Raw genomic sequence first — 14,120 nt, forward strand, 5'->3', positions numbered from 1 at the left:
GGTGAGACCATTCATCACTCAGGCAGAGAACAGCAGATAAACTACACACGTCCACGTCCCTCTGTCTGTCTGTCTGCCTGTCTCTCCTCTCTCTTGATTCATCACTCCTCCCAGCGCGTTATTCGGGTCTCAGCTCGCACAGATGCAGACGCTCCTGCTGTCAGGCGGGCACTTTTTAGTCATTCGTGGATTTTTTGTTACAGTCTGCGCAGTAAACTCAACAGGCTACTCCAAGGCATTTACTGAGCATCATCATTACGTTTTCTTCTTACATTTCCCCCTTAAACCCAGGAAAGCGCATGAAAGTGACTCGTAAACATTCATGTGTGGATGTGAGTGCGCGCTGACGCTGAGTTCAGTTTGGACAGAAGGAGCTGAGAGACGCGCAGAGACGCGCCTTGAACGGACCTTTCCCTCCTCATCGTGCCTCTGTTTACAGCCTATTGCACCTGCTGATGTTTGCAGACAAATGACATGCACTCAGGAATGAAGGCGCACAAGTCGTAGGTGAAGCTCTAAGAGATCCTGCAGGTTCAGCGTGGTGGTCTGGTAAGAAGTGAAATTTAAAAAAATAAATAAAAAATGAAATCCAGGAGTCAGGACCAGAGTTTGTCTGACTCAAGAGAGCTGGACAGATCGTACGACCCACTCACAGGTAGGTGATTTCCCCCCCCCCCACTTTAAAATACTGTTTGAAACATGGGTTGTGTGATGTGCTGTTTGCTGATCTGGCTTTAATGCTGCTCCCTGTTAAACCACTAGATCACGTTTTGACGGTTTAATTTGAAAAAATTGGAGCCTGAAATTACAGATCTTTATCTTCAGGTGAACTTTGCATTATTTGACTGTTTTTTTTTTCAATAGGATTCAATACAAAATAGACCCTAAAACGTTCTGTAAGAACAAAATTATGTGGATTGAAAGCCAACACCACACAAAGTGGTAAGTAAATGTCTCTAATGTCAAATGTAAGCGATTCGAAGTGAAGCAGTTTCCGTTCAGTTTTAGGCTGAAAACGTTTACTTTTGCTATTGGAAGCCAACTTGTCAGAGACATTTGTATTAATTAAATTTTCTAGACCAACTATTGAGAGGTTGTAAAAAATTAACAAACCAGTTGCAAGCCTAACTAACATGATTGCTGATGTTAGGCTGTGAGGACATGTTTGCTTTTATTAAATAAGCTTGGAAAATGCAGTGCAAATGACCAAATACACTCAATTGAAAGAAAAGGGGTTTTAAAGCCAAGATGCTTCACAAAGATGTGAGAACATCAGTAATCTACTCTGCTATTACTGATACAGACTCACACATGAAAAAAGGAGAGAGAAAATTACAGAAATATATATGAAAGGAAGAATCTCTACCATCTCATGTCAACTAAAATTATACCTGTCTGTGTGTGTTTACAGATCAGTGAGGCCCCTCACCTTGTCATACATTCCCAGTTCTTTATTTTCGTCACGAATGCTTGCAAAGCCTCTTTGGAGATTAGCACACACACACTTTGTGATTCATAGGGCTGGTCTGTCAGTCTTCTTCCCAGAATAATCTTTTCCTTTAAAAATAACTTAAAGTAAGTGGATAAAAATAACTGCTTTCCTATTACACAAAGAGAAGCACAGAGCTGCAGAACATTTCTAAAGTTCTGCATTTATGATTGACGGGCGGACAGATGAAGGTATATTCTAAGGCTGATGGTTGATGCTGGAGCAGGAGCCAGTGTGATATTCAGTTTTCAGTAGGAGGTTAAGCAAACACTGAACAGGTGTTTAGACACAGAGGCTTTAGGGGTGTTCCAGAGAAACTAACACACCTCTGTGATAAAGAGTGAAGCACAAAACAGATAACAGCTTTTAATGCAATGCTGATCATATCAGTCAAACAAACACCAAATACTTGGGCTGAACATACGGATGAAAGAACCAACAACTCCTTGTGGAACACGTTGTAAAATGCATTTAAACATTTATCAGCTTTATCTATAAACAAAAAAAAAAAAACCCAAAATGCTGCGGCTGAAAACATATTGTTCTCTTTTGACTGTGTTCATATATTATAGATCTTTGATAAGTCAGCACTTTCTACTCTACACCAAACATGGTACAGTGAGCCTGAAGGGCTGTTTTTTACTTTAAAGTAGTTGTTCAACCCAACAGAAAATACACTTTGCTTTCTTGGCCAGAATTAGGTGACAAGCTAGAGACACCTGTACAGTAAATATGAAGCTACGCGAGCAGCTTAGTGTAAAGACAAGACAAGACATGGAGAAACAGCTACTGTAGGCCTGGTTCTGGTAAAGTTATAACATGCATACTTTTAGGTAACCCCCCCCCCCCCCCCCCCCCAATAATAGCACAATTAAAATGTGCTTTTTAATGTGCACTGATTGAAACACTGCATCTTAACAGAGGGATATATACCAGACAATTTTTCAGCCAGAAACAGACACAGGTGTCTCCAGGAAGTCTCGCCAGAACGCCAATGCTCTCTACATCTTAATCAGTCAACTTCAGAGTCTGTAAGTAGATCCTTTAAAAGTCTTTGGACAGACTGTCCTGCCAGTCTTTTTGCTAAGCTAAGCCAGCTGATAGGCGAATACACAAACACTTGTATATAAGTATCATGTATGTGGACTTTTGTGTAGCATTTAAAATTGAGCAAACCTATGATTTCTTCATATGAGTGTTAGGGGAAAAGAAGACAACAGATTGTTACTTGTGACTTTTTTATAGAGCAGTTGTTGTCTTCATGTAAAATCCCATGATTAATTGTTCAGTTTATGTAACATAACTGTTTATTTCAAAATAAATCCTCCCAGGCTTTCATGTTTTAGGGGCCAAATGGAAATGGCTTAAGTCTGGACTGATATAGTGTTGTGCAACCTACAATATCAAAGCTGGTTCTACGTAACCAATAAGTTGACCTCGGTGTGAGGACACAGGAGATGAAATGAATTTATATAAACGTCTCTAACAATCACTGGGGAGCTCATGATGTCAGCAAAAGAGAAAGTGTGTGTGTGGGTTGGTCTATGGTTTGTATGAAATGGATGTCAATAATCTGAAGCTTGTCCTTCTGGAGGATTATGGTAAGCGCAGAGGCTGTTGCCACGGCAACATTAGCTTGAAAACATTGATTTAGAGCTGCATAGCCCTCTTCCATGACCTCCCAAACAGGGGTGGGCCTAGAAATGTTTTATTAGGGTGGCCAGACTGGGGGACCCACTCAAATAGGGTGGTACATTGGGAAAATAATTTAAAATGCTGTTTACCTTTTTGGAAACTTTTTCTAAGCAGGCTAATAGATCAGTGGCTTTCAGCTTGTAGCTTCAGGGGTCACCACAGCAGAACAAGTTCCGCACGTTGATTTGGCATGAGGATTTATGACGGATGCCCTTCCTGCCGCAACCCCTTCCATTTGATCCGGCCCTTTGTGGCTGGGTGGGGCCACACCTGGTGGGGTGGGATTCGAACCCGTCTTATATATATATATAGATATAGATATCTATATCTATCTATATCTATATCTATATCTATATCTATATATATATATATATCTATATCTATATCTATAGATATAGATATATATCTATATATATCTATATATCTATCTATATCTATATATCTATATATCTATATATCTATATCTATATCTATAGATATATATATATATCTATATCTATATATATATATAGATAGATAGATAGATAGATAGATAGATAGATAGATAGATAGATAGATAGATAGATATAGATATAAATAGATATAGATATATATATATCTATATATATAACATACAGATAACAAACAGATTAGGTTAAAATCCATCCTTTGCAGACTGGGTTCATCTGCCTGGTTGCAAATGTTATATTTAATTTAATATATTTAATTGTGGCATAATGATAAAGTTATTTTTTTATTATAGTGTTTTATTTCAGCTGCCACCTTCTCACTCTGGCAGGGGGTTGCGTCTTGGTGACCAGTCAGATTTTGGGATTACCAGTACCACCCCAGGCCCCCCTCTGGCCCACCCCTGCTGTCAAAGTATATGTAACATCTCAGAGGCATGAGGGTCTTTATATACAGGAGTTTTCAGTAGAGATGTGATTGAAAATGATGAATTAATAAAAACATTATAGTAATAGTACATCTTTATGAGAAAACCAAGAAAAAACATGCAGCTGGGAGGCTCTAATTCTTCCACTTTCATTAAATCTATCCCTCGAGTCAATATTTTCAATTGCCTCATCTTTTTTTCCCTCTGTAATCTACCTGATCCACAGCCCACGGATCAGGTACAAATACCTCACTGATTAGCTCTAAGCTCAACATAAACTGAAATGAAACTAAACAGGCACAGAATCTGCTGAAGGGGTTAAGGAAGTACAAATAATTCATCCTTAAAAAACACCTAAAAAGTATCACTAGCTGTAAAGTTGCACAGAAAGAGGCAATGACTCCATTTATCAAAATGTTTCCAGCACTTTTCAGATTTTCTCAAACTTTCCTCCCTCCACACATTCAGCTTGAGCTGTTTGGACCAGTGGATAAAAGCAGTGGGTAAAACCATCTTTAAATGAGCTAATGACAGAAGGGGACAGCGTATTGATCTGCCTGAGAACACTGCAGTTGTTTGCATTCATTCCCACGTTCAAACTCGCCCTGAGGGTCTGCACAGTGAGTTGAACTGTCAGCAGCTCCACAAATAACTGATGAGTCTGTGTTGGTCAGTCAAACTGCTGCAGATGTTCAGTTTGTGCTGTGGGACAGTAAAATGCTACTTTTATAGCACCTTCATTTAGTACATTGTGCTACAAATACTGCATAAGCACAGTATAATTTAATGATGACGTTGAATCACAGTGTAACACAGAACACAGTCAGCAGCAGCATTTTTACATTTAGTCCAGTTAATGTTAATGACCTTATCTAAATCAAACAGGCAGCTAACCTCACACCCTATGTGTGTTGGATTTCTGTGTGAACAAGTCACATCAAACAGATTCCCTTAGAAAGCATTTTGCAAGTATCCCTGCTCTAAAAATGTCAGTCATGAAGACAGAAGCAACAGCAATGTTATCTGCCTTCAGTCTCTCTGCTGAACAGTTAAGAGTTTAAAAATACACTGAATGTTTTCCTTAAATTATTTTTTATAAAAATAAGACTCCTGCATCAAACCATTGAGGTTTTTGTGTTGCCTGTGTACAGTAAGTGCGAGGCCCTGTGAACCTGTTTGCTTTTCCAATGCTTGCAGCTGCTGTATTTGATAGTTTGATTGACATATCCTCAGTATCCACTGTCACCGATGCTAATGATAAGTACAGGCAACAAACATCCTCACATGCATGTGGACCACTGTAACCCCATGCGAACACATACAAAAACAATGGGAAGTAAAGAGTTTGGCCTGTTTTACTGCTGACATGCACTTGAACAAAACCTTGAACCACTGTGTGACTGCAGTTGTTCAGTACAAGACTACTGCTGTTAGTATTTCAGGTGTTTCGCTGTATGTTTAAAGCAACTTGTCCTAAATCAAGTTTACATCAGGGTTGTACAACAACAACACAAGAAAACATACGAGGCGTAACTTTTTTAAATTAAATTACTCTCATTTAATTCATATTTATTGCAGTGGAAAATCTAATTTTATAAAATTTAAAAGAAATGTTTCAATAGGTAATGTATTGCATGAAGAATTTGTCACCTTTGTTCTTTATTTGGTCATCAGATAATTTGGTCAAAATTATCATGTTGTCTTAAAGAAGCTGCAAACAGTGTCAGATTTTAACAATATTACTGGTGTTAACATTTGCACGAGAACATGATGGGTTTGAGAATTGCCTGCTTGTGCAGTAAGTGTGTGACATTTTAAAGCAGCTTTCTCTTGCTCAGAGTGCCTGTTGATTCATGGGCAGTGTTGGTAGAAAATCAAGAAGGTTTCCACTTTTATCAACAGTTCTACTGATAAACCCTGCAACAGCTTGTGGTCTCCTGCAGTGATTATGGTTTCTCTCCAGCTGGACCTTGTCCCGCAGTTGTGTGTAATTTCATTGTAGCCCAACACTGCCCTCTGGTGGCAGGAAGCACACACACATACACGCACACGCACAGACATGTGAAAGAGAAACAAAATGCATATCAAATGAAAGTTCAGATTTGGAGCTTTTCATTTGATGGTTTTTAAACCTTTTGTATCACATCATCCAAATGTATCTTTTCCAAACGTTTTTAAACATCTAGCTTAAATTTAATTATAATTTAAATATATTATTAATATCTGTTATGCATTTCAAGGATTTTATTCAACCTCTGTCAGTTGTTGGGTTTTGGGGTGGTGGGTAGGTGAATTACAAGTTAATTTGAGTTCTATTGATTGGCTTGTCCAGTCTAAAGTCTTCCCCTTTTCCCACTGATTAAGTCCATGGTTGAGCTGACAGTGGCTTTCAATCATTGTCGTGCTGCCTGATTAAGCTCCTGCCAATTATTTTGCTGCGACCATCATAAAGACTGAAGATGTTTGATTAATCAAATATTTAAATTGGTTTTGAATAAAAGAGATTGTGATAGGATGCTAAGAGAATTAGCCCAGGTAAAAAGCAGGTAAAGGACGGATAAAAAGTAGGGTATTGTAGCAGGTGTGTCCAACCTCTGTTGTGGCTGCTGGAGGAGAGCAGCTTGGATGAGGAAGCGGACACATACTTGTGTTTGTTGGATCGCCAGCTAGATGAAATTATATTTTTTCACATACAGCTTCAGGACAAGCTAAAGTTTCAGCAGCCAAAGACCACAGTAAATTACTGGGGATTCCAAAAGTAAAGAACAACCATAAATTAGAAAGGAAGGGGGGTCGGAGCTCAACCTCATGCTGAACATGGAAAAAGGTGGACAAACCAATACCAGCTGAAAACTGATCTCCGAAGCAGAGACAGTTTGTTGAAGAGTGACAGAAAGTTGTGCCTCAGGCTCACTGGCACCATGTCAGCAGGTCTGTCAGTCAGAGAGAAGTAACTGAATGTGCCTCAGAAGAGAGTTTTCCTCACTGTTAATCTTACTCCTTTACATAATGGTGTAGCCTGAAAAGAATACTTGACAAATACAAAATCCTTATATAAAGATGCCAGTGTAGGGTTTAACATATGATTTGTAATGGGTTAAGTTAAATGACGTAATGGGAATGTGTTAATAAACGAGTCTATCAATATGACCCACAACCAAATCCAAACACACACACACAAGAGATTCAAATTGTTATTCTTGTTAGGACTTGTGCATTTGGCTCTCTACTCCAAACTGCCAAGTCATCAGATGAAGCAGGGAGAGTCATCAAGATAGTTTAGTTTCCCATAGATTCCCTTAACTCTAATAAACCCAGTCCTAACCCTCATACTGGCCTTCTCCCTGTAGCCAGACACATACCGTTGTGGCCCACTGGCATTTACAGGCAGCATGACATTGTTGTCATTTGACCTTCAGGATTTCCTCCGCCGACCCACAACCAAACTCTTTGTGTGTGTGTGTGTGTGTGTGTGTGTGTATCCTTCTCAACTATCCTCTCTTTGTCCCTTTTATCCCTGTTTCTAAGCTTAAAACACTAATATTATACTACTTCCTGTGCAGCCAATCACTATTCAATATTCAAATCTCATGGGGGCTTGAGCCTATGCCAGCTGTTGTTGGCCTAGAGGTAGGGTACACCCCAGACAGGTGGCCAGTCTGTTTGAAGGCCAACATCCACAGACAGACAACCATTCACACTCACATTCACTCCTATGTGCAAGTTAAAATCACCAATGAATCTAACATGCATGTCTTTGGACTGTGGGAGGGGGTAGCTGGGGTAGCTGGAGGAAAGCGCAGGAGAACAAACTCCACACAACGAAAGCCTGCCGCCAGAGAGACCATGTAGCTGTGAGGTCACAGATCCAACCACTCCGCCCATGCTGCCGTATTCAAATCCATACAATTTTATTCAAATTTCTACTAGAACATTTCCCAAGATACCAATTATTTGAGGTTATATTTAATGTCAAATAAAACCGTTTGCACATCGAGAGATCTGTTGGACTGACAAACCGAATTTCTTATACTTTATTGAAAAAAATAAAAAAACACAGTTAATATCACTGATACCAGATGAAATGACACATATAGTTTGTTATCTATTCGTAATTTCTCTCAGTCCTCACATGCTGATCTGATGTGATTGTGCCTGTATGTCAGCAAAGGCCATAGTTCAAAGCCAGGTCAGCAAACTAATTTGCACACCAACATACATGGACATGTATATGTATTTGAGACTAATTTGACTTGTGCTTTATCCAACTAACACTGTGACCACTTTTTCTGCCTCTAATTGTTCCAGGTAATCCACTGTCCAAACCCAATAAAAAGACCTTAAAACAGCGGTTCCTTAAACTGCTCCCCTGCTGTCGTTCTGGTTCCAGCTCGTCAATTAATCAAAGCAAGTGTCAGCACACAAACCCCGCCATCACTCAGACTCCCCTTAGACACCACAGAAACAGGACCACGGATCACATCAGCTCCTCTTTACTCTCTTCTTCTTTTCCTTTATTTTCTACACCTTCACATTTTTTCCTGGACACAGCGCTCCAGTAACGATCTCACTTCTCTCTCTATCCCTCCATGCAGGAAGTACAACTGATGAGGGTGAACTGTCAACAGTGTGGTACAGACCGGAGGGGCTTGACCGTCTCGAACAAAAGACCAAATTCAGCAAGAAAGAGCTGCAGGTCCTCTACCGGGGATTCAAAAATGTCAGTCCAACTAATAGCTAAACACGATTGGCAGTAGATGTGGATCTATTTAATCATGTTTGGGAAACGTGTCGAATCATGTGATCTTGTATGAGTTTTCTGAATTTGCACAGGAGTGTCCCAGCGGTGTGGTCAACGAAGAAACTTTTCAAAGCATCTACTCCCAGTTCTTTCCTCAGGGAGGTCGGTCACATTCTTTCATTCTCACGCCAGTATTTATTTTAGCGTACAGTGTAGAGTCCCAGTATAAGTCACACTTTCGTACCACACCAAGCTCTGTAAACAAAGTTCCTCTATCCTCGCTGTTCATATGGTTTGTCATCAGCACACGTTGACAGTCTGCAGATTTTCATTTACTATTCCATCAAATGATGAATGGATACGTTAGGATATATCATCTGAACTGTGAATACATGGGTCAAACTTAGGATGGAGCTTGTGTTTTTTTTTAAGTCAGTGCTGTATAGAACAAAGTGTGGACTAGTGAAAGGGCGAGATGTGTATCTCTGCCATAAAAAGTGTGTAACAGTCAGATCAAACAGGAAGTCATTTGAATGGTCACTTCTCTCTGTTCCAGATTCAAGCATGTATGCACATTTCCTCTTTGAAGCCTTTGATACCCACAACAATGGAGCGGTCAGCTTTGAGGTGACATCTCTTCCTTTCTTGGAGCAGTTTATACTTCTTGTATAAATGAAAGTTGACCCCTTTGAACCACAAAACCTTCGTTGTATCTAACAGTTTCACATCACTGCAACAGAATCTCCACAAAGATTTCACACTTTATCACGTTCCTGAGCTCATTCATGCCTCAGTTTTCTTTTCCCTGCTGTAGGACTTTGTTATAAGTCTGTCCATCATTTTGAGAGGCTCCATCACTGACAAACTCAACTGGGCCTTCAACCTGTATGATCTCAACAAGGACGGCTGCATCACCAGAGAGGTACTCCAACTATTCTGTGTTTGAGTGAGTTACATTTTGTTATTTTAGCAGCTCATGTTTTTTCTTGTTTCCAGGAGATGACAGACATCATGCACTCAATCTATGACATGATGGGGAAATATACCTACCCCAACATGAAGGATAGTGCTCCCAAGGATCATGTTGACAGTTTCTTTCAGGTAAAATAAACAAATTGCCAAAGCAATATTACCGATAAACAAATAAACCCAAATGGTTTGATTTCTTTTTGTAACATTGTCTATTGAAATTAATTTGAACTTACAATGGATTTCACTGTTACAATAATTTTACATTGCATCACCCGTAAAAGCAGACAGCAATGCTCTGCACAACCCTTAAGGTTAAAGCTCTTTTAGGGTCAAAAGGTTTGAAATGGACCACTTGGAAAACAAACCCAACATGCACACATTTATTTTTTAAGAAAGACAGGACCTGAAGGGGACCCGAGCATCCACAATGCTTTTAACGTGAACCGAAAGTTAACGCTAATGTGGAGGCAGCTTAATGCATTAATCATTTTTTTTATCCTTTAAGTTCAGGGTCCCCACAGCGAATCATTAGTCCGAATGTTGATTTGGCACAGTTTTTATGCTGGATGCTCTTCTTGACACAACCCCCCACTTGGGGGGGCTTGGGACCGGCACTGCGCAGCTGGGGAGGGGGATGGGCTTTTGGGGATTCAGTGTCTTACCCAGGGACACTTCGACATGGGGCCGGGGGGAGCGGGGCGCGAGCCTCCGACCCTGTAGTTGCTGGGCAGCCACTCTATCAACTGAGCTACTGCTGCCCCCAGCTTAATGTACTAATAATGCATTTTAATAGTCCCATATTGTGCACAGACCCATAGCCTGTGTGAAACCAAAGCTCTGTGCATTAGCATAACTTAGTCCATAGCGGGAATTCAGAAACTTTCCCATGAACAAATCTCATGTGAGTTGTGAAGTCAGTTTCTTTCTCTATTGCATTAAAGCACAGCCGATACTGTCTGTGCTCACGTCTCACGTCTAGTCCATTTTGGCACACAGAGCAGAGCCAAGTCCCTCAACAGAGAGGAAGGCCTCTACTTTACCTGTTAGCCAGTCTCAAATTTTACTTACCAATAAAGTAATAATCATTAAGATTCTCAGATTTTTCCGGAAGCCTTTAAGTTCCCTTTTGTTATCTGTAATAATGTGTTACATTTTTCCAGAAAATGGACAAGAACAATGATGGAGTGGTCACCATGGAGGAGTTCTTGGACACATGTCAAAAGGTAATTTGAAATGGAACCATCTCAGAAATATTTAAAATTCACATTTTAGAATGAAAATAATCCCAGCTCCATTTTCCCCTAAAATAACAAAAATTTAATCACTTTTTGTTTTTCCATTTAGGATGAGAACATCATGCAGTCCATGCACATGTTTGATAATGTGATCTAAAGCTCAGCGGACACAATTGTAAGCTTTCCCACCTGTCTGGAGCCCCACAGCAGTTTATTAGCCTCCTAATAAGAGTGGCTGGTGTTTCTGCACCCAAACAAAGCCTATGAAGTGAAGTGACTGACTTAAGTATATTCACCCCCAAACCACTTCCTAAATGATGCCATAAACTGACTGGATGGAATAGATGTCACCCAAAAAAGATTATTGGCACATGTGAAATAGTATAAAACCAAAAACAACAACAAAAAACCAAGTGTATAGGAAGGCATTAAAGGTGGATTCTGGGGCTTTCAAATCACGATTGCTCTGAAAAGCTGTGCAAAGACAGTTTGATAACAATAAGCACTGATCAACAGACACCTCAAGAAATAAGCAGATATGCACAATACATGGAGCAACTACATTTTAGGACTTCTTCACTCATACAGATCCTGACCATTAACCTACTGCCCTTTCCTACCACATGTACAACACACGAGAGAGCCTGAATGTGCAGACTCATGGAAGAAAGGGAATGCGGTCAAAATGCTGTATCACACACGTCTTATACTCACAGTTACTCTACAGTGAGGGACAACTCTCATGAAGGGATTAGGTTTGAAATCAAGCAATAATATAAATGTAACATTTCATCAAACCTGATCTACCCACAGTGTTCTTATTGAGTGCACTATTATCATGTAACATAGTGTATATTGTGTCTGCATGTTTCTGTTTTGACTTACCATTGAAATGTTAAATTAAAGGGTTAATAGATTTTCTATATGGAGGTCAAATATGGTACCAATCATGACATGAATAAAAGCACACACTTTGTGTGCATGAGTGAAGCGATATTTTATTAAGGAGCAGCTGATACATAATGTAAAGGTTTGGTTTACTTTTTATCATCACTTTAGGGAAGCAGGTGCTATTATGTCCACACTCTAAACATGTCCTCTCCTCTTCTAGGATGTACTATATGGTTAGTGATACAGTTAAGAAGAGTATGTATGTTATCAGACACAGCCTCAGAAAAATCTGATGCTATTCAATCTATTTCTGATAGTTTGTCATGTGCATAGATTAAGATAAAAAAAAAAAAGTCAGGCAAAGAGAAAGTGGTGTCAGAGATGTGAAAAGGTAAAACAAAGGTAAAACTACACCTTCAGAAAAGGGTTGTCAGTGAATTACATATAAAGCTAAGAATTATATGTGAAACTAAAAACAGAAATGTTATATACAGTATGATTATCACATTTGATTTAGGTCATAAAACACAGACAATTGTTTCACCTGCGCTTCGATGCATCTATGACTCTGCTACTGGCCATTATTATAATCAACAATACCTATTATACAAACAATATTTTCTTAGGATTATATTTCACTTGAATGTTTTAATCACCTCTGTTTATGAGCCAAGACCAACAGGAAGCCTTTGAGGCACAAAACACTCAATAAGATGGACAACATCATATATTTAATAAATCCTTTATTTTTATTAAACAAATTTTCAGTAAAAACTTTTAAAGTAGAAAGACAAATGTCAGTAGTTCATTCCTGGTGTAGGGCCATCCCCGACTTTTAATCTCAAGTGTTGACTAATGAACCAGTCAACTTCTAAAAATGCTTTAACAATGTTGTTCTGTAAATTGCTACAGTCACGTACAACCTTCTCCTGATCACATCAGCCTAAAATCAAAGACATGTATGTTAATATTCTGCTAATGCTCAATGATATCTTAGCCCAGAAAATAACTTACAAAAGATGAGAAACAGCCAGAAAAACAAGCATCTCGTTCACCCACAGCTGATTGGATAAGAGCGAGGGGCAGCCCTACACTGCTCTGTCATAGACCTCCACATCTCCTGTTTGTTCGCTCCTACTGAATTAGTACTGTGACAAAGAGCGAGCCTGTGTGACCAACTCGTGGGTCACAGCAGGAGAAAACTGACGGTATATAGTGTCCTACTACAGCGTAGACACAAGTGTCTGTTACAAAGGCGTTAAGAAAGAAAGAGTGGTGAGCAGGTGCACTGTGCACGATGAGCCACCTCTGGCAGTGTTTTCAACTATTATTCTCTTTTTTTATTTTTACTTATTTTTCTTAAACAAAAAAAACAAAACAAAACTGAAGCTACATGATTATCATCACGAAATAAAATATCTTTGGCATAGAATACCCACCCAAAAGCATAAACACGCACACATACTCACATGCACACACTCTTAGATGGTTCTCTAACAGAAACCTATAAGCATTCTCATAGTCATGATTAAAATCAGCAAAATAGGTTATAAAACATTTGAGCCCTATTATGAGATTATGAGTCCAATACTCAGTGAAAATTGCATATATTACATCAGGCTGAGAGCGAAGGGAATCAACTCTACTAATAACTATATTCACTTCTTTGTCCCATTACATCCTACTTCAGCTCTGCAGCTTCCTCTTCCTCTTTCTTCTCTCCTCTGGGCCTACAAGAGTAAAGACAAATAGTGAGAAAAGAAAAATGCACAGATTTCAGCAGATTCACACACTATGAACGTGCTTTGAACTTTAAACGATGTACAAAAGTATTGAGTGCTGGGCTCAAGGACAACCTGAAACGTTTTCAGCCAATGTTCCAACAGGCTTCATGACAAAAGGTTAAAAGGCAGCTAACTCAACAGCCTTTAAACACTACTGATTATTGAGTCTTGTGTATCTGTGATGAGGCCTGTCCCCAGTTAACAACTGATATATTGATCTTCTGATGGTCCCTTTAAGTCTGCCTGACTGTGCTGTGGATAAAACTGATCCCATCAGAAGCTGCAGTTTAGACATTAGGAAATCCACTCTTTACTTGGAATAAAAATCTGACTTCTGACACCTAGTCCTGATGCCGCGATTCTCTATATCCCAGTGTAAATCAGTAAGCTTCGTTATCTTAGAAATGTGAGGCCTAGGCTCTAAATCCTCAAGCGTTTA

The 14,120-nt window shown here is 39.4% G+C and overlaps 2 protein-coding genes across 3 annotated transcripts in view; one reads left to right on the forward strand and one right to left on the reverse strand.

Moving 5' to 3' along the window:
* On the forward strand, positions 1-13,280 carry LOC137123798 (A-type potassium channel modulatory protein KCNIP2-like). 2 transcript variants are annotated; one of them, XM_067498025.1, is made up of 9 exons: positions 1-655; positions 8,367-8,537; positions 8,651-8,778; positions 8,892-8,961; positions 9,356-9,426; positions 9,614-9,721; positions 9,796-9,900; positions 10,932-10,994; positions 11,116-13,280. In XM_067498025.1, exons 1-9 carry the CDS (start codon positions 583-585, stop codon positions 11,161-11,163), a joined length of 837 nt encoding a protein of 278 aa, XP_067354126.1. In that variant the 5' UTR covers positions 1-582; the 3' UTR covers positions 11,164-13,280. The 2 variants fall into 2 exon arrangements, with proteins under 2 accessions (XP_067354126.1, XP_067354125.1); XM_067498024.1 differs by having other exon boundaries at positions 11-655; positions 8,367-8,469; positions 8,658-8,778.
* Positions 12,624-14,120, reverse strand: part of jupa (junction plakoglobin a) — an 18,454-nt gene continuing 16,957 nt past the window's right edge. Inside the window, exon 16 of the mRNA XM_067498015.1 lies at positions 12,624-13,627. The gene's annotated coding sequence lies outside the window, so the exon portion shown is untranslated. The remainder of the gene's footprint in view (positions 13,628-14,120) is intronic.

The sequence above is a fragment of the Channa argus genome, chromosome 3 (assembly GCF_033026475.1).
Source record: "Channa argus isolate prfri chromosome 3, Channa argus male v1.0, whole genome shotgun sequence".
Classification (NCBI taxonomy): Eukaryota; Metazoa; Chordata; class Actinopteri; order Anabantiformes; family Channidae; genus Channa; species Channa argus.